Source organism: Microcaecilia unicolor, chromosome 7, assembly GCF_901765095.1.
Source record: "Microcaecilia unicolor chromosome 7, aMicUni1.1, whole genome shotgun sequence".
Taxonomy (NCBI): domain Eukaryota; kingdom Metazoa; phylum Chordata; class Amphibia; order Gymnophiona; family Siphonopidae; genus Microcaecilia; species Microcaecilia unicolor.
Window position 1 is genome coordinate 17,624,597 of NC_044037.1, and position 25,242 is coordinate 17,649,838.

Consider the following 25,242-nt stretch of genomic DNA (forward strand, 5'->3'; position numbering starts at 1 on the left):
ATCATAGTGGTCAAATGTGCCCACAACTACATCAACCTTTTCTTGTAATTGTTCCCCCAGAAATGCACAATCATGTCAACCTGCACCAAAGTCTTATAACCCAACTCTTCCCGCTTTTCCCACCAAAAAGATGACAAACTACAGCTTTTGTTTTCTTAAAAAAAAAATCACAAGCCTGTTCAGAAAAATCTAAATTTACAGACATAAAAGAATGCTCACATTTTCACAAATTATATGCTTTTGCTCATTTATTTAGTGCAGATAAGTGACAATAGATATTAAAAAAACACCAATACTATCACCTGGAGTGCAAAAGTGTCTTTCAAACAGACCATAAACAGGACAGACAACAGCAACACCTCACACAGTGAACACCTCGTTTTCATCCCATACAAAACTTCCAAAACCGTGGAGCGGCAGCAAGCGTGTTCCGAACGATCTTTTGAGGAATTTACCGATGTTATAGGAACTCGAGGAAAACCAGACTTGGCACCAAGGTGGCTCACTTCTCATTAAGCTGTTTACATTCATTTTTAATCTGGTCGGTGGTTATCTGCTCCAATATAGATTAGGAGATAAAAATCACCTCAACAATTCTCATTTGTGGTGCTTTTATCTTAGGGGTTGGTCCACTCGCCGATTTCCAATTCTGTTTTCCTTCATAACAAGATGAAAAAGTCTGTGTCTTTGGTGCCCACCAATACTTACAGAGACGTACAAATTTAACAATATACACCAAAGTTGTTTATTACCACACCTTACATACAATCAACTCAAAAGTGAACATGAAAATATTCTCTACACAAAGTCATAGTGAACGTGAGAGTTGGTACTCCTCTGGAAAGGATGTAAGCTACACAGTGAATATTTTTAGCCCTTTTATAAACAATAGTTGCAAATCTGAATGCACACTATCCTACCTATTGAACACAGTCCATCAGACAAACACGTACAGGTCGGACAGCTGTCAAAATATTTTTTAAAATATGCACAGGAAATAGCGATTGCCTGAGTACGCATTTACATTTTTAAATTTCTACTTTTACTTTTGTAGATGCAATGTGCTGCTCCAAGAGTCAGTCGTCTTTTCAGCAAAGACCACAACTACATCAACATTCCTGAGACCTCTGGATTAAGGTTCACCTGGAAACTTCCTTCCCCGTCTGCTGCCCCCTCCCAATCATAAAATTACCAGGTGTTTTTTTTTCCCTATTAAGATAGGGTAAAGACTGATTTTAAGGCCCACATTTAATGCAGAATGTTGCTCCACAAGTGGGTCTACCGAATTACCATCAAGGAATAAAATATTTTGAAAAAAGGGGAAGGGAAACAGAGGAGGGGTCCCAGAACATTCAGGATTATGGTACTTTTTGTCCTGATATAATCAAACTCCAACAAAGGCGAAAATCTGGATGAGGAGCTAAGGACATAGCCTCTCTCTCTAATTTCTACCAGATTCCCACTCTTTCCTAGCTCCCTTGACAAGTTAAACATGAGAAGGGTAAGCTGGCTCTGCCCTCCTCCCCTCCCCCAACTCCTCTAGTCTGGGTGGAGTAGCTTCTGCTCTTTTATTGGTCAAAATATGGCCAGTGAGCAGCGTTTCAGGCCATGACTGCCCTCCCTCAGAGGTCACAGCATGCTACAGATGCCAGTAACTCCCCCTCCTCCCCCAAACACCTGTAGTTTCAACTGGAAAGTGTGTCAGCTTCCAGCTTTGTACATCAATAGCCAAATAGCCTGCACAATGCCACTGGACAGTGCGTATGTACAAAACACACACACAAAATGATTTCTCATTCAGCTAGCCAACATGGCTACTCCCTGTACAGGCTGAGAATTTTCTATTCATTTTTATGTTGATGTAAACTTTAAAGATGACGATCTAAAGTTATACAAGAGGTATTCCGAAGTGTTATATTTAAGTAAGCGTCATGCTTAAAAAGCTGTTCTTGCTTCACCGCTCTCTCAAGGAAAGTCAACCATTTAAGAAGTATTTCAACGTGTCCATGAGCAACTTGCAGGACCTGGCTATGGAACTAAAAGGGGATGATGGCACCCAGATGAAACATCTCTAGGGTTCAAGAGGAGGTATGGGCAGCAGTTCAGCACCCTACCATCACTTGTCACGTACAGGTCAGCAGCTTAGCTCGGCACCACACCTAAAAAACATTTAGCCTGTTGAACTTTCCATTATAAGTATTCTTTGTGTGAAACCTGAAAGAAAAAAAAACCCAAAAAACACACACACAAAAATACAAACAGCTTGGGGGTTCGGTTCAGATGCTCTGAGACACATAATGCGTTGGAGGGTTAGCTGCTGTAACATAGCTGACTTGATGCAACTGTCCGGGATTTACAGTGTTGTGAATTCGTGGCGAGCTTCCGTAAGGTGGATTTACTGGATGCCAGGAGCTAACATAGTGGTAGGTAGGTATTACTGGCACACAAGACTCAAAACCGGGCACAGGTGGCTGGCTGTAAGGATCAGTCATTACTGGGTAGTAAACTGTTCCGTGAGGAACAGATGAAGGCTCGGCATTTGGAAAAGCACCTGGAGAGGCAAACAGAAAAAGATTAAAAAAAAAAAAAACCACAACAGGAAAGATGTCTTATAAATTTTTCCTCTGATTATATGCTGGCATACAGTCACATCCCTACACCTACAAAACAGGGCTCTAGGGGTGGCCAGCTTCCCACACTACAGTGCCACCTAGGACAGTACAAGGATCCAGGGGAAGACAAGAAGGGTGTTTACTGGATGCAAGAAACAATCCAGTTTTAAGGTACAACATTAAACAAGGCCACCCATTCAGATAAGGAGCCACTCTTTACGAGGTATGACAACGCTACGGCCTGCATATGAGGTTTTCCAAATGCAAAACATTACCATATCTAAAAATGACATTCATTTCAATGCCTTCATTAACTTAGGAGTATGGCAGTGATAGCGTCAAGAAAAAATCTCCAAATACAATTATTTCAGAGTACTTTGGCTTTAGGTGTACATCCTCCTCTGGCTTTTTATAAGAAAATGTCCCCCTCCCCTCCTATTTGCCTGCAGGGGTGAAGCACATCCTGGTGGTGTGGTCCAGACAGCAACTGAAAGGAAATTCACAAGTTACACACAGTCCTGTTACTTGAGTCTGCCCAGCCATATATTGGGTTTCATTGAAATGTTAAGAATTTTTCTAATGTTCCTGCCAACCCATCTGAAGAGAGTGCTTCTGATAGATGTGTTAGGAGATTAGGGTCAGCCCTGATCCCACAGGAGGTAAGCAAGACTGGCACTTCACAAGAAGGTGGCTACAAAATATGTTTTAAAAAAATGCATTTTCCTTTGCCGTCTTTCCTCCTCCTTTCCCCAGCTTCTGTAGCTATACCCCACCCAGGTGACAGTGGCTGCTAAAGCCACTGCAATGCTTCACAGCCTGCAGGCAGAGTCTAGAGAACACATAGTTCCCTCTCAGCTGCCTAGGTACGCCAACGCTCTCTTTCAGAATACTAACCATTTGCCGGTTCTAGAGGTACTTGGCGGCCATCAAGCCTTCCATCACTGTACATCTGAGGCACCGTCTGGTCTATGACAGGAACGGGTTCCGAGAACACTGGGTATGGCTCTACAGGTGTGGGCTGCGGTACGTGTTGCATATAGACCATAGAGTGCCAATAACTCTGGTGATAACACTTGAGTAAAGCAAAATGAGATGAAATTTAACACACACGAAAATCAAGACCATTTAAGTTTGGTTCACATTTTGCCATGGCCATTCAGTGAACCTCATATAAAAGGTAATAACTCAGCTGCTGACTTGACACACAGCTCAACAGCATGCGGTCATCACCAAAGCAAAAAAACACTGTGGTCCTTTTTAAATCCAAGGCCAATTCAACAACTGGCAGGTAGGGAGAACACTCCGAGATGAATCCCTTAGTGTGCTGGAGTGTCAGTTCCAATATCTCCTCACATGACCTAATATCAGTGCTTCATGCCAACCCAAAAATGTAGAAGTACAGGGAACAAACCCAAACTTAAATTATGACTAAAACAGCCATCAAGGACTTTTGAAACAAAAAAGGGTTAACTCAAAATGGGGAGGGAAGGAAGGGGAACATGATTTTTGAAGTCGATTTATATTTTGTAAAAATATCCCTCAGAAATAAAATAGTTGAGGACATCATTGCACCCCTAAAAGTCATCCTGATACAGTCACAAATTAGGTGCTTTTACAAGGAATATTTACCATCACAGATCACAACCTAGAACACCTATGGATTGGACAGCTGCCACAGAGGCCTAGCTAGATTTTGACGTCTGGGGGAGCAGACTAGGGGCATAGTTTGACTGTTTCATTTTGGGGGGCAAAGGGTGTGGCTTGGCACATTTGCATATTCATTTGCATATGTACATCTCATACATATTCGTTAAGGCTATTTTAAAAAACACACACACACGCACCAGACTAAAATGCTGTATATGAAGCCAGCATATCAAAAACAATAGGGCCAGACACTTTATGAAATAACACAAAACCCTACAAAAAGACACTCAAAATCTATACAGAAAACTTCACACACAAGAGCCCTAACCCATCTATGAAAACACCCTGGACCCTAGAGCACCAATATACCTGCTACTGGAAAATGGAACAAGCTGGACTGTTACACATTCCTACACAAAACACTACATGCTAGCAGAATCAGTCACCTCAGTCACATATGCAGAACATGGACAGACCCTCATATGCTACAAAATAGGGAACCACAAAAAACATGCCCACAAAAACTGAAATATAGATCTCTTCAAGAAAGCCAGACTGTAAGCAGGCATACGCTACTACATTTGCGTACAAAAGCACACAGATATGGAACGCACTACCCATGGCCCTGAAAACCACGGACAACTTAACCAGCTTTCGCAAATCTATGAAGACACATCTCTTCAACAAGGCCTATAAAAATAATCCTTAATGAAACAAATCACTCCTTACACCACCCAAATGCTTTAAAACACCCCTCACACGACCTTACCTAACACCTTCTAACTTATTCCTTTTCTACCTCCAGCTTATCACCGACTGTATCTAAGATTATGTAATGACTTTTTCATATTAACACCCTGTAAGCCACATTGAGCCTGCAAAAAGGTGGGATAATGTGGGGTACAAATGCAATAAATAATAAATAAATACTGGTAAAAGAGAAACAGAAATGTATTTTCTCCTGTACTCTGCAAAAAAACAATACAAAAAACATGTACATTTCACAAAGCAGGCACATCTTAGTCCTTAAAAGCATTAATTAAAAAGAATGTTTTGTTTTCTACCTTTGTTGTCTGAGCATTCTGTTTTTCTAGTTGGGCTGGTCCCAGTCCCTTTCCCACTTTTCATGTGTCAGTCTTCTCCTAAATTCTTTTCCAGGTTGGCTTTTCCATTTCTTTGCTCTTCTCTTGTCTTTTTCCTGTCCTCCTCTGCATCTGTCTGGCACTGATCTTTCATTTTATGTTTTTCCCCCACTTTTCTCTCACTCTTTAATCCTTAGTATTCATCTACCTACTAGCTTTGACCATCTCCCTCTCATTCCCTTTCCAGCACTCCCATTCCTCCCTCTATCTCTCCCTTACCCAGTCTCCTAAGCTCTTCTCCCATCTTTCACCCACTTCACTACTACTACTACTATTTAGCATTTCTATAGCGCTACAAGGCATACGCAGCGCTGCACAAACATAGAAGAAAGACAGTCCCTGCTCAAAGAGCTTACAATCTTCAGAAGTGTTTTTCTGATCATGCTGGCCCAGTATCTGATTCTGCTGCTATCTGTCCTCTTAACTCCGTTTCCAGGGCTTCCTTTCCATTTATTTCTTCATTTCTTGCTCTATATCCATAAGTAAAAGCTGGGCCCTCTGCAGACTTGACTGTCCAGTGGATCCAGCTTCTGCCTATTTTCCCCATCCATGTGCCGTTTTTCTCCTCTCTTCCTTTCCCCTCATCTCCTTCCTCTTTCTTCCCTCCCCTCCATCCATGTCCAGAATTTCTTCTCTCTCACCTCCATCCATGTGCATCTCCTTCCTGTCTTCCCTTCCCTCCATCCCCAACAATTCTCTCCTTGCCCTCCCTTCCATCCACCCATGTCCAGCAACTCTCCTCTCCCCTTCCCTCCATCCACCCACCCACCCCATGTCCAGCAACTCCCCTGCCTGCCCTCCATCCATCTATCCATCCATATCCAGCAATTCTCCTCTCTCCCCTGCTGCCCCCCTCCATTCATCTATATCCAGCAATTCTCCTCTCTCTCCCCTGCCCTCCCCTCCATGTCCAGCAATTTCTCCTCTCTCCCTGGGCCATGTCCTCCCATCCATGTCCATCCATGCTCCTCTCTCCCCTGCAACCTCCATCCATCCATATCCAGCAATTTCTCCTCTCTCCGGGCCCTGTCCTCCCATCCATGTCCATCCATGCTCCTCTCTCCCCTGCCCCCCTCCATCCATCCATATTCAGCAATTTCTCCTCTCTCCCTGGGCCCTGTCCTCCCATCCATGTCCATCGATGCTCCTCTCTTCCCTGCCCCTCTCCATCCATCCATATCCAGCAATTGCTCCTCTCCCCCTGGGCCCTGACCTCCCATCCATGTCCATCCATGCTCCTCTCTCCCCTTCCACCCTCCATCCATATCCAGCAATTTCTTCTCTCTCCCTGGGCCTAGCCCCTGCCCTCCCATCCATCGATCAATGCTCCTCTCTCCCCTGCCCTCCCGCTCCCATGTCCACCTGCCCGCCCTCTTCTCTGGTTTAAATCTTGTATTTAAATTTACCTCCGTCAAAGCAGCAGCGCAGCAACAGTGAAAGCGCTGCCTGACATCTCTAGCCTTCCCTTCGCTCGTTCGTTCCCTCTCAATGTCCTGCCCTCTCAAGAAATGACGTCAGAAGAAGGCGGGACACTGAGGGAACGAACGAGCGAAGGGAAGGCTGGAGACGTCGGGCAGCGCTTTCACTGATGCTGTGTAGCTGCTGCGACGTCTGAGGTAAATTTAAATACTAGATTTAAAGCCCCCAGGACGGCGCGGGTACTGGAGCTGGAAACTAAAAGCTGGCTGAGCTGCATAGGCGCCGGTTTTTTTGAAAAGTCGATTTAGGGGAGCGACCGCTCCCCCTTCGCCCCACCTAGCTACGCTACTGAGCTGCCATCAGCCAGGAGTATATTGAAAAAATATATATATTTCGTTAGCGCTACTAAGCACAGTATGACATCATAAGAAAAAATGTAGGGTGCTATCAAGGCTGCAGCCCAGTAGAATTCCACCCAAAAAAGAAAGGCTTCTCAAAAGAAGCACCATCTTGTTTCTATGACAAAAACAGTTCCATCATCCTCCCCAACCCAAGGGATGGATTCACAAGAGAAAAGTGTACATGTTATACATCCTAACAAACAGATAAGGAAGCATTCAAAGGGACATATCAGAAGCTCCGTGCTGTTCCAAACAGCAATCTAAAAATAGCGCCGGAACAGCACGGAGCTATATTGCCCCTAAGATCAGAACTAATAGCATGCAAATATAAGCATGCTATTGGCTCTGATAATAGGGGGAAAGTGCAGGAAGGTTGTGCCTGATCATACTCTACTGCTTTGACAGGTCCAGGCTGTCAAAATCCCGGACCTGTCAAACGAGGAGATGGAGGTCCATGGGACCCCCCCCCCCAGACCTCCGCCATCCATATCTTAATGCTACCCCAAGCCCCCACCCCCCCATAGACCCTTATATGGTAGGGATGCACTGGGCAGGGCGCCGCCATTTTGAAGGTGACGCTGAATGAAGAGGGAGTGTGCTACTCTCTCCTCCATCGGAGAGGGATGGGGGCAGGGCTCTGCTAGACTACCAGGGAGGATGAAGGTTAGGGTGGCAGCCCACTTGGGCCTCCAGGGACTCTTTTTGGGTGTTTAGGGAGGTTTAGGGAAGATAGAGATCCACCAGAGACCTCCAGCCCCCCACCCCGCCCTCATGTCGGGGTGGGGGGAATTTGGGGGACTGAAGGTCCATTGGACCGCCAGTCCCCGTGTCGCCTTCTGGGGGGAGGGAGGTTTCTAGCATGCAGATGCATGCTGGACAGGGCTCCCCATTCCTCCCCAATGCTTTGTAAACCCCAACGCCAGCTCCGAGCTGGCTCTGATCCTGGGACATAAGCAAATGCAGGCTCTAGTCAGGCACCAATGGCCTGTAGCACCTGCATTTGCTTTTGATCATCTGGGCACGAGTAAGACGACGGAGAGCACATTAAGATGCTTTCTACAAATATTCGCTATGGAGGATGGTCTCTGAGCCAAACACCTGATGTGCAACCCAACAGCAAAGACGGACAATTAAGGCAGTACCGTGAATTTCTACCCATCTAAAGCTGATAGCTACAGAGCAGCAAGGTGGAGCACACCCCAACTGTTCAACAATAAAGCCACAATGGGGGCAGTTCTGTAAGTGGTACCTCCTTTTTGGCACCTGCGTGGGAAGAGCCTCTTCTATAACAGCATCTGAGCATCCAGATTTTGTTACGGAATATTAGCATCACTCGGTATCAGCACTACCACAGTTACAACAGTCATAGACATGGAAATGTGGCATGGGTGTAACTTACATGCCCCTCATGCGTACACATACTGTCCCCCGGATTCTATATAGGTCACCCAAATTTGGGCACAGAGCCAAGATGCACACACAAACTAATTAGTCAAGTGGGTGTTTATTATAGAAACACCATCCCAGCATCTACCGTCACCAATACCCAAAAACTTATGAATATCTTTTTAACACATTTTTAAAATTTTTGACGTGGATCCTCAGAAGCTTGGCTAGCGGAATGCGTGCAACTTTTTCAATTGCATATGCTGCCCTTTTATTACCTGATCCACACTTGGAAGAAGCATTACAGCGATGTGATTCGGACCTCTACCCCAAGTTATCGAGACCTGGCCGTGCTGGCAGATACTCCGAGATTGACAATTTTGAAAGCTAAGTAGCACATTATACATACAATTCTTTAAAAACTGGATCAAATAATGAAAGGGCTGCCTATGCAATTGAAAAAGTTACGCGCATTCAGTTAGCCAAGCTTCTAAGAATCCACAACAAAAAGTTTAAGATTTTCATAAGTTTTCGGGCATTGGTGACGACTGTTAAGTAGCCTGTAGATGCTGGGATAGTGTTTCTATGGTTTATGTTCCCCTTCACACTGAGTTGGTCCTTTTCATTTGAACAACCAATTACTAGCATTAATTGGAGTGGACACCAATTTGGATTTACATGTGCATCTGCCTATGTGTTCTATTAATGCTGCACGCCAAAAGCATCTCACGCGCATTCCAAAAGGCCACGGGAAGGGCAAGGGGTGGGTCATGGGCACTGCAAAAATTCTGGGTTTCGGTGCCAGGCTTTACACCAGGTTTTAGCAGGAATAAAGTCCTTGTGTTCAAAGTTGAGCATGGCAATCTGTGCTAAGCGGTAATTTATAAAGGGTGTAAGGCATGGGGCACCCTTTCTAGAATATCAAAACTGCACAGATCCTTCTGGTGCCTGAATGTGGGTGTCATTTACAGAACCCGGTGGTTCTCTGTACATTTATGCACAGGACGGGCATGTAACCAAATGCCCTGTTATAGAAGTTCCCTTAACATGCGTAGGAGCTTTATCTTCAGAGTTTTTTTTTAAACCTGTAAGATTATGATTAAAGTACCGTATTTTTCGGACTATAAGACGCACTTTTTTCCCCAAAAATTTGGGAGGAAAATGGGGGGTGCGTCTTATAGTCCGAAGGTAGACTTCTTCCTACTCAAGCGATCTTCCCTGGTGGTCTAGTGACGTCGGGGCAGGAAAGACCCTCCTCTTTCCTGCCCAGCGCGCTGCTCTCCATCCTCCTGTATGCAGCCTGACGGTCTCGGCGAGATTCAAAATGGCCGCCGCTCTTTCCTGCCCCGACGTCACTAGACCACCAGGGACGATCGCGTGAGTAGGAAGAAGTGGTGACAGGGCCAGGGGGAGGGCGGGATTCGGACAAGACGCACCGGAGCACCTAGGTTTTAGAGTTGGGAAAAAGGAAAAAAAAATTTTTCCTATTTCCCTCCTCTAAAACCTAGGTGCGTCTTATGGTCCGGTGCGTCTTATAGTCTGAAAAATACGGTATTACTGTGTGCAGATTCTGATCCACTGTAATAAAGTATATAATATATTTCTATGTGGAATAAATATTCTTTTTAGATGTTTTCAGCAAAAAGATTAAAATACATGTCCTTATGCCAATTTCGGAACTGGATAATTAGGACTGTGCCATCAAGCTGTCTATTTTATGGGATTTATTGAAAAGGAAGCAAGTGCCACAGAGCCATTAATTAACCCTGCGCTAATCAATCAGTCTGTGTCTACAGTACCAGGCTCATCCGTTAATCAGTTTTTCTTCCAATTTACAACTTTTCCTGCAGGCACATGGAAACAGGGTATGGAGAATGGTCTGGTTCAGTGCCTTGTGCAGAAACCATGACTCGGTGGCAGAACGTTCAGCTTCTCAGCGCTTACCTGCAATCCAAGATTGAAGTAATACTGCAGAACTTTTGTGTCTGAAATTGAAATTAGAAAAAGATGAAAACTCGCTTCCCACGGCCACAGCAATCCATAAATACAAGTAGAAAGCAGAGTGGAGAGGGGAATTTGCACAGCCAGTCAGGATGTGGACAATTCCTATACTATTTTATAAGACGTTATGCCAATCAGAACTCGTAAAATAGGTGCAGGACGTCAGTCTCTCCATTTATAGAGAAAGCAACAATTTTAAGGAAACTGGGAAAACAGATATACTCCTCCCCACCCTACCCAGAAGAATTTTTGTATAATCACTGCTCCCTCTGTAAAGGGCCCGGACCTCAGCATCAGCCCCCTGCCCTCCCAGCCCTAGGGCAGGATTAAGAAATAGGCAAACTAGGCACATGCCTAGGGCCCAAATGCTTAGGAGAGGGCCTCTCAGATAAAATAAATCAATGACATCCAAGGCATACGTTTACCCAGGTAAGCCAACTAACGGCGGAGTAGTGGAAGGGGGATGTAAGAGAGACTACAGGTAGCTGTGGGTCTCTTCTTTCACATGCTATGCACCATCTTCCTGTTGGAAAGAGGGGTAGTGGTGAATTACCTTCTGCTTCCTCTACTGCTAGATTTCTTCTCCAGTTGGAAGTGTGTAGAGCTACGTTTGTAAGTGCTTAAAATGTATGTGTATATAGGATTTGGGGGGGGGGGGGGGGGGGCAATGGTTTGGTTACCTAGGGCTCAGTTATTCCTGCCCTGAGGAAAAACTCACCCTCTGAAGCAGGCAACTGCCCAACACATGGTATCCTCCCCCAAGGTCCACCCCTCCTCCCCAAGGATAGGAAGTTGAAAGATCTCCTCTGTCTAGCAGCCTTATCAACCCCAAGCTTACCGAGGCACCCTGGGGTCTAGTGGAGCAGGAGCAATGACTACTTGCTGCCATCTTGACCACTGACCATACAAAATGGACATTGAGACCTCTAGCGGTAATACTGCAGCATTACTGGTAAGAGTCAGGCTTTCACTTAAGCCTGATCCTTAGTGGCAATACAACAGTACTGCTTCTGGATGGCCCGACAGTCAAGACAGAAGAGGAATCACAGTCCCACTACACCCCAGGGACCCTTGGTAAGCCTGGGGGAGGAGAGGTTTGGAGCTCGAGGGAGGGTACCACATGTTAGGCAGCTGCACCAAGGTGGGGTTTTTTTTTTTTTTTTGCTGCAGTAGGAGGTACCCAGATATCAGACTTTACAGCTGCCCCTTACAGCAAACACTCTGACTTGCCTTGGAGCAGCTGTAAATACCAAACTTATCTTTTTCAGTACAGACATGGTATTTCCTATGTGACATATGGGCCCACCCAGGACACTTCCCTCTCCCTGCCCTACCCAAGCCCTCTTAATATCTGTATGTAGTTAGTTTCCCCATAAATGGCCTCTGTGTGTCTGGACCGCTCTAAATGTTTTAATGCTGCTATTGACATGTGGAGATGCTTCTAAAATAAGACTATTTTCTTACAGTAAACGTGTGCGCCATGTTTGGGGGGGGGGGGAGGGGAGGGAATCTACCCCTCTTCATGAGTAAGATATTTAAGATCTGTAAAGTGGTGGCCCTGAGAGCTAAGCACACATACAAACATTTTGCCAGTACATTCCCTTCTCCCTCAGCTCCAGTGGAAAGCAGCAGCATAGCTTCAGGCAAAATACAAGTCCTGCTGCGCGCGCACACACACACACACACACACACAAAAACAGCTTCCAAACCTGTTCTGGTTTCTATGGATGGGTCCCAAAGTTGGCCCCGGTGGGAAGGCCTATTAGTAGATCCTACCACAGGTGTTTCTTGCCAATAAACTCCCTGGTTAACTGAACTAGGAATTAAATTGGCCCACACTGAGCCCTCAACCACAAATTCATTTTATATGGCACCAGTATTTCCAGACTGTCACTGGACCATTTACAGTCAACTATTCAACAAACCTCTGACAGTGGCAGGATTAGATTTCTGATGACAATCCTACCTGTGATTTCTACACAATAGCAAAGTCGTTATCTTAGAAGACCAGTCTGGCTGCTCTGTACTTCACGGCGGATGTGGTGGACCGATTATTATGAGCAGGAGAGAGAACACACAAAAGTGTGGAGGTGCACTTGATCCCCACGAAAACAAAAGTCCAGTACAAGGCAGAGATGGAGTGGGGAAGGTAGCCTCTTTCCAAACAGAGAGAAAGACGTATGATTAAAAGAAGTTTATTAGTAACACAAACATAGTAGGATTATAGAGATACTATAAAACCATGTGTTGAATGCTAGAGGATATCACTGCAGGTGCGACGGCTAGGCAAAGGATATGTATGTGTTAAATGCAGATGAAAAATTACAAAGCGTGAAAAAAAGTTAAAAGGAAAACCGAAAACTAAGAGGGAGAAAAGAGATAAAATTGTTAAAATTATGCATACACACATATACAAACAAAATCAAAAAAATATACACATATATACACAATGAATTGATAAAAGTATAAAAATATAAAAAGTGAAAAAGAAAATCCTTAAAAAATAAAAGAAAAAAAAAAGAAAAAATTAACATGAAGAAAAAAATAAATGATAGATAAGAAAATAAACAAAAAATTAAATACACAAAAAGATCAATGACGACTTGGAAAATATGTATATGAAAAAACAAAAGCAATACAGACAATAAAAATACATAGTACAAAACAAGATTATTAAAAGATGAACAGAAGTAGGTGTGAGGTTACAAGAAATGTTTATATTCAATTTCTGCATTTAGTCCCAAGGGTTCCAAACTCCGTAATTGAAAAATCCATCTTTGTTCTTCATGCAGCAATGTTTGGTCTGTAATGTTTCTACGCCAGTTACCTCAAAGTTTTCAAAACAAAAAATCTCAGATTGTGTATTGAATGTCCCATCTTCTTCCAATGAGATACCAGGGGAGCTGATTCTACATTCCTTTTGAGACAACTGCGAAGTTCTATAATTCGAGTTCTGATCAGTCTACATAAACCTGAGGGCATGGGCAAAGTATGATGTAGATGACATTAGATGTTGTACAATTCGAGTTGTGTTTCAAGATGTATACTCTGTTAGTGCTGGGGTTAGTGAACTGCTTGATCTTGAGGGAATGTTCACATACACTGCACTTCCCGCAGCAAGCGTGGCCGGAAAAAGTGACTATAGCGTTACCAGATGTAACTTCAGGTAGGCATGAGGGCACAAGGATCTCCTTCAAATTCCTTTCGCGGGAGTATGCCACCACTAGGCATTTGTCCTTGAAACATTCATGTCCTTCCAGAATATGCCAATTCCTTCTTTTTGAGTTTTGTATCTGTCTAGCCAGATGGGAAAACTTCAGTGTGCACACTATATCTGGTGTTGGTCTCTCCGGTTTGGTGGTTAGTAAGTGATCTCTGTCCGCAAAGGCAGCCCTTACATATCCAATGTCATGGGATAACCACTGTTTCTAAACCTACGTGCCATCAAGCTAGATTGTTTGGAAAAATCTTCAAAATTTGTGCAGACTCTTTTGAGTCGTAAAAACTGACCGAGTGGTAAATACTTTTTTAAGGTATGATGATGATAGCTAGTGAAGTGAAGAAATGCATTGCAATCGGTCGGTTTTCTATAGAGGGTAGTAGTGAAATGGTATAAATCTTTATGTATCACTAGTAAAAAAGGCCCGTTTCTGACACAAATGAAACGGGCGCTAGCAAGGTTTTCCTCGGAGTGTGTATGTTTGGGAGAGTGTATGTGAGAGTGACTGTTTGAGAGTCAGAGTGAAAGTGTGATTGTGTGAGAGAGAGCGTGAGTCTGGGTGTGAGTGTGTTTGTGAGAGTGTGTGTGTGTGAGAATGAGAGTGTGTGCAAGTGTGTATGTGAGACACAGTGTGAGTGAGAGTGTGTGTGTGTGGGCGAGAGAGAGAGTGTGTGTGAGACACAGATTCTCTGTTTGAGTGAGTGTATGAGACCAAGCGAGTGTGTGAGTGACTGTGTGGCACATAGAGAGTGAATGTGATACAGTGTGAGACAGAGTGTGTGAGAGTGAGAGTCAGAAAGACATTGTATATGAGAGAGAGAGTGTGAGCCGTGCCCTCCCAATCCATGGCCATTTGTCCCCTGCCTCCTCCATTCATCCTTTTCCAGCAATTCCCCTTTGTCCCTGAGCCCTGCCCTCCCAATCCATGGCCATCCATGTTTGTCTGTCACCTGCTCCCTCCATTCATCCCTATCCAGCATTTCCCCTCTCTGCCTGAGGCCTGACCTGCAATCCATATCCATCCATGCCCATCTGTCCCCTCCATTCATCCCTATGCAGCAATTCCCCTCTCCCTGAGTCCTGCCCTTCCAATCCATGCCCCTCTGTCACCTGGCCCCTCCATTTTTCCCTATCCAGCATTTCCCCTCTCTGCCTGAGGCCTGCTCTGCAATCCATATCCATCCATGCCCATCTGTCCCCTCCATTCATCCCTATCCAGCAATTCCCCTCTCCCTGAGTCCTGCCCTTCCAATCCATGCCCATCCATGCTCATCTGTCACCTGGCCCCTCCATTTTTCCCTATCCAGCATTTCCCCTCTCTGCCTGAGGCCTGCTCTGCAATCCATATCCATCCATGCCCATCTGTCCCCTCCATTCATCCCTAACCAGCAATTCCCCTCTCCCTGAGTCCTGCCCTTCCAATCCATGCCCATCCATGCTCCTCTGTCACCTGGCCCCTCCATTTTTCCCTATCCAGCATTTCCCCTCTCTGCCTGAGGCCTGCTCTGCAATCCATATCCATCCATGCCCATCTGTCCCCTCCATTCATCCCTATCCAGCAATTCCCCTCTCCCTGAGTCCTGCCCTTCCAATCCATGCCCATCCATGCTCATCTGTCACCTGGCCCCTCCATTTTTCCCTATCCAGCATTTCCCCTCTCTGCCTGAGGCCTGCTCTGCAATCCATATCCATCCATGCCCATCTGTCCCCTCCATTCATCCCTATCCAGCAATTCCCCTCTCCCTGAGTCCTGTCCTGCCCTTCCAATCCATGCCCATCCATGCTCCTCTGTCACCTGGCCCCTCCATTTTTCCCTATCCAGCATTTCCCCTCTCTGCCTGAGGCCTGCTCTGCAATCCATATCCATCCATGCCCATCTGTCCCCTCCATTCATCCCTATCCAGCAATTCCCCTCTCCCTGAGTCCTGCCCTTCCAATCCATGCCCATCCATGCTCATCTGTCACCTGGCCCCTCCATTTTTCCCTATCCAGCAATTTCCCTCTCTCCCTGAGTCCTGCCCTCCCAATCCATGCCCATCCATGCTCCTCTGTCCCCTGCCCCCGCCATTCATCCATTTCCAGTAATTCCCCTCTCTCCCTGTGCCCTGCCCTCCTAATCCATACCCATCCATGCTCCTCTGTCCCCTGCCGCCTCCATTCATCCTTTTCCAGCAAGTCCCCTCTCGCCCTTCCATGACCCCCCCCCCCTCGCATCCATGCTACGCTCTCTCCCATGTCCCAGCCTGGCCCGCCCTCTTCCCCCCCCCCCCCTTCGCATCCATGCCCCCCCCTTCGCAGCCATGCCTCGCATCCATGCCCCCCCCTCGCATCCATGCCCCCCCCCTTCGCATCCATGCATCCCTTTTTTTTTTTTTTCTTTTTAACTTTACCTCCGTGGCGGTTCGTGCAGCGAAGCGTCAGGGAAGGAGGCGGCGCTCCCGACGTCTAGCTTTCCCTTCGCTGTGTTCCGCCTTGTTTTGAAGGCGGAACACAGCGAAGGGAAGGCTAGACGTCGGGAGCGCCGCCTCCTTCCCTGACGTTTCGCTTCCGGATTTGTTTGTTTTGTCGCGAGGGCGGGGCAGAGACGGCTGGCTGGCTTGAATGCTTCACACCACGAATCCACGAACCCTTCAGCCTCAGCCTGGGAGTGACATCAGATGGCTTCAAGGCTTCAGGCTTCAAGGCTTCACAGAACGTTGTCCTCAGAACGTTGAGGGTGCGTTTTATTATATTAGATATGGTCCAGAAAACTAATCTCCTCTTGACTATAATGAATCTTGAAATGGAGGTTGGCATCTTGCGTACTGAACCAACTCAAGAACTCATTCAATGATGTGGCATCACCTTTCCATATTAGAAAAATATCATCGATATATCTCTTATAAAAGAGAACTTGCTGTTTGTATGGATGATCTATCAAGAATGTTTCTTCAAAATTCGCAACATACAAGTTGGCTATATTTTCAAAGCACTTAGCCTTCCAAAGTTCCATAGAAACCTATGGAACTTTGTAAGGCTAAGTGCTTTGAAAATATGCCTCATAGGGAGCCATGGTCGAATCCATGGCCGTTCCCTTGACCTGTTGATAAAAGTGGTCCTGAAAACAAAAATAATTATTGGTGAGTGTTATACTGGCTAGGGTCAAGATAAACCTATTGGGAATCCGTTTATGGGTGGTACGATCTCATGTTTCTTCAATTATCTGGAAGGCTTCAAACTGGGGAATGTTTGTATACAATGAGTCAATGTCTAGGGTGACCAACAAGGTGTTTTCTAAATCACCATCAAAATCTTGTAATAGATCAATCATGTGTGTTGAATCTCAGATAAATGATGGTATTTTGGGAATATAGGGTCTCAAGAAAAAGTCTACGAAAATACCTAGAGATTCAAGGACTGAACCCATTTCCAGATATAATAGGCCTACCTGGAGGACGAGTGAGTGATTTATGTATTTTAGACAACACACAGATGGTGGGTGTAATGGGATTGGTAGTGTGAAGAAAAATAGCCTCTTTGTGAGTTACGTATCCTGCCTTTGATGCAAATTCCACTATGGAATCAATATCCTTTTGTAGATTCACTGTTGTATCAGAGGCTAAGGGTATATAGTATTTTCTATCATTTATTTGTTTCTCTATCTCTGTGACATATTCCTATCAGTTGAGTATGACTATCCCTCCCCGCCTTTGTCGGCTGGTTTGATCGTTGGTTGCCAGATGATGTATGGCGTTCTTCTCATCTTTGGTCAAGTTATAATAACGAGGCCTTTTCTTTTTTTCAAATTTTTGAAGGTCCTGTTCAATGCATGAATTGAATGCTTGAATAAGCGGATCTGTAGGACCAGGAGGAACCCATGATGATGGTTTCTTAACAACTGATAAGTCAGTATTAGCTGGATGTTTAGAAAAGCAGTGAATAATTTGAAGTTTCCTTGAGAACTTAAAAAGATCAACCCGTGTTTGGAAAGCATTATAAGATTGAGTAGGGAAGAAGGTCAAACCCTTTTGTAGTACTGATGTTTCTACTGGATCAAGAGGTGTATCTGATAAGTTGAAAATCAGAACTTCTAACTCCAGCTGTCCCAGCGTGGCGCTCTGTTGGCTGGAATATATGGGAGGCCCACGCCTCTTCCTCTTCATGTTTCCCTCTGTGGAAATCAGTTCTGCATCTGTGAGGAACCATGGATGGTGTTCTGAAACCATGGCGGAATCTCCTGGGTGTCTTTCGGCCAGATTTTCTCCAAAAAAGACATCTGAAAAGGGGCCACGTTCTGGACAGGTGAAGACCTGGTGATCCTCCTATCCGGTTGTGCAGGTTGGATAGGTGACTCAACAGGACTATTGAGGGGCGATCTATATTGATCCCCTGATTCACTCCTGATGCGTTTCCTACTTCTTCCTGTAGGTGACTGGATCTTTTTATTTTAATCTTTGTTTTCATTTCAACACCAGTGTACGATATGTATTTTCCTGTTGGTTTTACAGAATTTTGAATAGTTACCCTGCTTTATTATTTTTTTATTTTGTTCAATTTGGAATATTTCTTTACTAGCTCGATTTGGTATTTTTGTCACTTTGTTACTATGTGTATTATTTTTCTCTTGCTTATGTTCATTTTCATATTTAATTTTGTAGACTCCTGAAGAAGGCACTCCGGCACCGAAACACAGCTGTGTTGAGTCACTTTTTTTTTTATGTTACTAATAAGCTTCTTTTAATCATACGTCTTTCTCTCTGTTTGGAAACAGCCTACCTTCCCCACTCCTTCTCTGCCTTGTACTGGATCAATTATTATAAAATCTTGAACCCCCCCCCCCCCCCCCAAGCATGCTTACTTCATATGTGAAACACCAGTTCTGATAGGCAGGACCGCAGTTTGGGGTGCTTTACAAGAACAAACATTTAAACCAAGTTATTGGACTGGCCATTTCAAGGTTTACATATGCATCAATGTTGGCTCATATCAGGTATTATCATATCAAAATTAAAAGCTAAAAGTTGATCAAGCTGGGGGACATTTCATCTCAGCTTAGCAAAGGGCTGGCTTTTGTTGATTTGGGTTTTTATTTATTGGTAATTTACCCTCTTTATGAGATATTCACAGTGCTTTTCAACAAAGTTGACTATTTTCTGAAGAAGGTACCTTACCTCGGGGAAGATCACTGCCACTGGGATCACAAGAATAAGGTGGTGGCGGTGGGGGGACACTGCCAGGGTCCACTGTATCACTAGCAGGAGGCGGAAGTGGAGAGTAGAATGGAAATGGCACAGATGAGAGTCCTGGTTAAAGAAAACAAAAATTCCAGCCAAGCATTAGAAAAAGAAACTAACACGCCCTTTCACGAAGGTGAATTAGGAGTTAATGTGCAGCTTAAAATGGTTTACCCCGGGACGCACTAGAGTAACTGCCAAATGTGTACACAGTAATTGCGCACTAAAAAAATATTCTTTGAGGGGGCACAGAGCGGGGCAATCACTAGGAGTAGCCTAGTGGTTAGTGCAGTGGACTTTGATCCTGGGGAACTGAGTTCAATTCCCACTGCAGCTCCTTGTGAATCAGGGCAAGTCACTTAACCCTCCATTGCCCCTGGTACAAAATAAGTACCTGAATATATGTAAACCGCTTTGAATGTAGTTGCAAAAACCTCAGAAAGGTATATCAAGTCCCATTTCCCTTTCCCTATTGGAGATTCTAGATGGAATGTTGCTACTATTGAGATTCTGTTGCTACTATATTTGAGATTCTACATGGAATGTTAATGTTGCTATTCCACTAGCAACATTCCATGTAGAAGCCTGCCCTTGCAGATCAGCCGTGCAGGCTTCTGTTATGTGCAGGACGTCAGACTCACAGAAACAGAATCCTGCAGGTCCGCATTACTGATCTGCAAGGGCAGGCTTCTACATGGAATGTTGCTAGTGGAGGAGTAGCCTAGTGGTTAGTGTAGTGGACTCTGATTCTGGGGAACTGGGTTCAATTCCCATTGCAGCCCCTTGTGACTCTGGGCAAATCACTTAACCCTCCACTGCCCCTGGTACAAAATAAGTACCTGAATATATGTAAACCGCTTTGAATGTAGTTGCAAAAACCTCAGAAAGGCGGTATATCGTCCCATTTCCCTTTATGAAGGGATAGTACATGATCCTTTACAGCCTAAAAAAATGGATGGCGGTTAAGTGACATGCAGTAATGACAAAACGGTTGTGCGTTATTAGCGACCTTAACACATGGCCATTAATACTAAAAACAGGAAAGCCATTTTTACAGCTGTGGTAAAAATGGTCTTAGTGTGCAGGAAAGATCCACACAAGGGTTTGCTAAGGCCATTTTATACTGCAAGTAAAAGGACCCTTGAGATATCACATTGACAAGTACTATATATTCAGTCAACGTTATGGGCCAATTCAATTATTCATCTGGGCAATTCATAAGCTAAAAAGCACCAAGATGTGGCCATACATACAACTGTTGGGCAAGTAAAATTAGTGAAGTGCCAACTATATTTTTATTACATTTGTACCCTGCGCTTTCCCACTCATGGCAGGCTCAATGCGGCTTACATGGGGCAATGGAGGGTTAAGTGACTTGCCCAGAGTCACAAGGAGCTGCCTGTGCCTGAAGTGGGAATGGAACTCAGTTCCTCAGGACCAAAGTCCACCACCCTAACCACTAGGCCACTCCTCCACTGTTGCTACTATTTGAGATTCTACATGGAATGTTGCTATTCCCCTAGCAACATTCCATGTAGAAGTCGGCCCTTGCAGATCACCAATGTGGCCGCGCAGGACGTCAGACTCACAGAAACAGAAGCCTGCGCAGCCTTCTACATGGAATGTTGCTAGTGGAATAGCAACATTTCATGTAGAATCTCCAATAGTAGCAACATTCCATGTAGAATCTCCAATAGTATCTATTTTATTTTTGTTACATTTGTACCCTGCGCTTTCCCACTCATGGCAGGCTCAATGCGGCTTACATGGGGCAATGGAGGGTTAAGTGACTTGCCCAGAGTCACAAGGAGCTGCCTGTGCCTGAAGTGGGAATCAAACTCAGTTCCTCAGTTCCCCAGGACCAAAGTCCACCACCCTAACCACTAGGCCACTCCTCCATTAAAAACTTAACTGCTATCACGCAAACCCCTATACTCTCTATAGCATGCCTAGATTTACACGTGGTTCCGCACATAAATCCAGGCGTATTTTTATAACTATGCGCATAGATTGTTTTAACAAGCTGTTAAGCATTGCTAACAGCTCTTAACAAGCAATAACGACCACTAATTGGACAAAAATTAGAATTTACATGCACACATTGCTAAGTGTATTCTGTTAATGTACTGGGCCTAAATTCTAACGCACACAGGCAAAAAAGGGTGTGGTTAAGGGCGTTCCAAAATCTACACGCATTGTTATAAAATATGGGCTAGTGCATGTAAAATTTACACTGAAACCTAATAGAATTACCCTGAAACATACACACTTAACAGCACTGGAATTCAAATACCAGAGATATAATAAAATGTTAGCATAATACTAATAATACACCTAATAAGCACATATTAGAACATTCAACCATATGCCGTTGTAAAGTTCTTAATGCCAGGGAAATCTAAGGTGCTTCGTACCGAGATATCTTCAGTGCACACAATAGCAGTCTGAGCAGAACTGAACACACAATACAAGCCTCACATACACATTAAACACTTTCCCCGTGGCTATATCTGATCTAGAGCTTTCTATGTGGTCTCCACTGAAGCGTTTGTGGGTAGTAAACACAACTGGCTCAATTGTAGTGAAGAATAAAGCATACCACTCCAAACTGAGGAGTGGGGGATTCCCTGATAACCATTAAAGGTCTGCAGCTCTCCAGGACCAGTGGTGATATATTTAATTGGCTGCCTGCGATTCAATTCCTTCTGCTCAGGACAGAATAAAATCACTCCAGTGCTCTAGAGAGGTACTTACTAAGCTGTGGTAAAAGGTTAGTGACTTATGGAGTAAATTAAATTTTGTGTTCCTGCAGCCAGAACATTGCATGGGAGCAATCTGCGGACTGATGCTCCCGGGGAGGAAAAGTTTACATCAGTTCAAAGCTGGCATTATTTGTCCACGAATAGCACAGCTTGAGAGGCAAACAGGTTGTAATGTTCGTTTTTGCAACCCGAGCTGCTTTGCACGTTTTGTATTTTTACTCCTAAATTTGCATTGTGCTAAAATAACGTGCACTAACAATGCACAATTCTGCCATTTAATATGCACTGTTTGGAAAAAAAACTGTGTAAAATACATCAATACCTCTTACAAGAGAGAATATTGAATCAAATTCTTCCCTCCCCTCATAGCTGTAACAAAATTGGACCAGGTCCCTTTCTGAATTGAGTGTCAAGTTTCTAGAAGGCCTTTTAATTTTTTTTGTTTGTTACATTTGTACCCCGCGCTTTCCCACTCATGGCAGGCTCAATGTGGCTTACATGGGACAATGGAGGGTTAAGTGACTTGCCCAGAGTCACAAGGAGCTGCCTGTGCCTGAAGTGGGAATCGAACTCAGTTCCTCAGGACCAAAGTCCACCACCCTAACCACTAGGCCACTCCTCCACTGTTGCTACTATTTGAGATTCTACATGGAATGTTGCTATTCCACTAGCAACATTCCATGTAGAAGTCGGCCCTTGCAGATCACCAATGTGGCCGCGCAGGCTTCTGCTTCTGTGAGTCTTGCAGGACGTCAGACTCAGAGAAACAGAAGCCTGCGCAGCCTTCTACATGGAATGTTGCTAGTGGAATAGCAACATTCCATGTAGAATCTCCAATAGTATCTATTTTATTTTTGTTACATTTGTACCCTGCGCTTTCCCACTCATGACAGGCTCAATGTGGCTTACATGGGACAATGGAGGGTTAAGTGACTTGCCCAGAGTCACAAGGAGCTGCCTGTGCTTGAAGTGGGAATCAAAATCGAACTCAGTTCCTCAGTTCCCCAGGACCAAAGTCCACCACCCTAACCACTAGGCCACTCCTCCACTGTTGCTACTATTTGAGATTCCACTAGCAACATTCCATGTAGAGGTCGGCCCTTGCAGATCACCAATGTGGCTGCGCAGGCTTCTGCTTCTGTGAGTCTTGCAGGACGTCAGACTCAGAGAAACAGAAGCCTGCGCAGCCTTCTACATGGAATGTTGCTAGTGGAATAGCAACATTCCATGTAGAATCTCCAATAGTATCTATTTTATTTTTGTTACATTTGTACCCCGCGCTTTCCCACTCATGGCAGGCTCAATGCGGCTTACATGGGGCAATGGAGGGTTAAGTGACTTGCCCAGAGTCACAAGGAGCGCCTGAAGTGGGAATAGCCCTCAGTTCCCCAGGACCAAAGTCCACCACCCTAACCACTAGGCCACTCCTCCACTTCCATCTTTTCAGATGGAGGAAATAATTCAGAAAAACAGTGCTATTATTATGGCTTAGCTACACATCACTAATTAAAAAAATTTTCCCTTCCTTATTTTATGATTTTTTTAAAATTTATTTTTAAAATTGTTTTTATCCAATTTGCATATGGCTTATCTTAAACTTCAGAATTCACACTAGGGTCCTTTTACCAAGCTGTGGGGAAAAAGAGCCAGAGTCAGAAGCAATATTGGGTGGAGTCAGTAAAAATGTAGTAGCTCCAGCCTCAAAATAATAAATTATCACTTTATACTTAGAAATACATATTCCTTCCTGGAGTTTCTACAATTGGAAAGTAGAAAAACAGAGGAGTCAAGAGTCAAAGGTTTGGTGTACCAAATTCACAGCCCTGATGATGAGTTATAGGGGCAACTGAAGATCACGAGGCCTGAGTGCTGGAAATGATTCAGTAGTCATGTGGAAGGTAATTTTTATGACAGCTTGCCTAGAATGGTGAGGCCAAGTAGGTAACTATTTTGAGGTTATTTGAGATACATAAGTATCTGTGGGTCTTTACAAAATACCAACAACAAAGTTCATAGAAACTGCAGCTACAATGCAGCCATACATTTATATCAACTCAAGAGCTTGGAATAAACTCCCCGAGCCCATTCGCCAGGCCCCCTCCCTGCCCATCTTCAAATCCTTGCTCAAAAGCCCACCTCTTCAATGTCGCCTTCAGCACCTAACCACCATACCTCTATTCAGGAAATCTAGACTGCCCCAACTTGACATTTCGTCCTTTAGATTGTAAGCTCCTTCGAGCAGGGACTGTCTTTCTTTGTTAAACTGTACAGCGCTGCGTAACCCTAGTAGCGCTCTAGAAATGTTAAGTAGTAGTACACAGCTGAAATTCTCATGCAGGTGTATACTTTATAACCTTTGCATGTATTTTGTGGCTCCGTCCAAACTTCTTCTGGGTCACATACAAAGATGTGCCTATTTGACATAGGATGTATCTGTATGCAATGGGGGCATTTTACATTTGGCCTTTTGCACTCTCATAAGAAGTATAAACCTGCACAAAGAGCTTTATACAAATATCCCTAAATGGTTAAAAAAAGAAATATCTTTAAGAAAAAAAGCAAAGGAACAAAAACCAAGCTGCAATCAGTTCGCTAAGGAGAAATTAGGTCTTACCAGATAATTATCTTCCATTAGCTTGCCCACTATTCCAAAACCTATGGAATAGTTGTGTCAACCAGCAGGTGAGCTGAGACATCTCTTGGCATCCAGCCCAGCTCCTCAGTATAAAGACAAGCAGGACAAACTCAGAATAAACACACAACAACCTCTAACTCCTTGCTAACCTAACTATCTAGACAAACACACACATGTGGGCCTCTCTCATCTCTGAGCAACTTATAGAGACGAAGATATGCAGGAAGCACCCTGGCAGGTGATAGTATTCTTTTGACCTACTATTTTGTTGTGACTAAACATCTCAGAAACTCTCTGGCGAGCCTCTGGAATAGCGGGAAGGACTAACGGAAAGAAAATTATCAGGTAACACTTAATTTCTTCTTGCATTACATAGTTTCTCCACTATTCCAGAACCTGTAGGATGTTCATAAGTAATTACCTAGAGGGGTGAGAGCCTGGCGCTGCTGCATTGAGGGCCGAAGCCCTAAAACTGGCTTTCGATCACGCTGCAACATCCATCCCGTAGTGCTTGGCAATGGTATGCAGCATCGACCATATCGCCGCCTTGCAAATATCCACTGGAGACATTAAGGTAGTCTCCGCCCAGTAGAATGAGCCAGCAAGGCCTGAGGAGCCTGCTTCCAAGTAAATAAGCCAACGCGATAGTCTCCTTTAGCCATTTAGCAATTGTGGGCTTGGAATCCATGTGGCCAAGCCTATGTTTACTAAAAAGCACAATCTATCCAATTTGCAAAACTCATTCGTGACTTCCAGATATCTACTAAGGACTACGTACATCCAAAAGCTTCAAAGAAGAACACC

At 44.4% G+C, this 25,242-nt stretch overlaps 1 protein-coding gene across 2 annotated transcripts in view; it reads right to left on the minus strand.

Moving 5' to 3' along the window:
- Positions 1 to 251: 251 nt before the first annotated feature.
- The window catches only part of LOC115473858 (putative bifunctional UDP-N-acetylglucosamine transferase and deubiquitinase ALG13), a 153,549-nt gene continuing 128,558 nt past the window's right edge, over positions 252 to 25,242 (minus strand). For both annotated transcript variants that reach the window (XM_030209005.1, XM_030209004.1), the window contains 4 exons: positions 18,979 to 19,110; positions 10,552 to 10,592; positions 3,507 to 3,684; positions 252 to 2,551 (listed from right to left, as the gene is read on the minus strand). In XM_030209005.1, the coding sequence (XP_030064865.1) occupies positions 2,277 to 2,551; positions 3,507 to 3,684; positions 10,552 to 10,592; positions 18,979 to 19,110 (626 nt within the window). In that variant the 3' untranslated portion in view covers positions 252 to 2,276. The remainder of the gene's footprint in view (positions 2,552 to 3,506; positions 3,685 to 10,551; positions 10,593 to 18,978; positions 19,111 to 25,242) is intronic.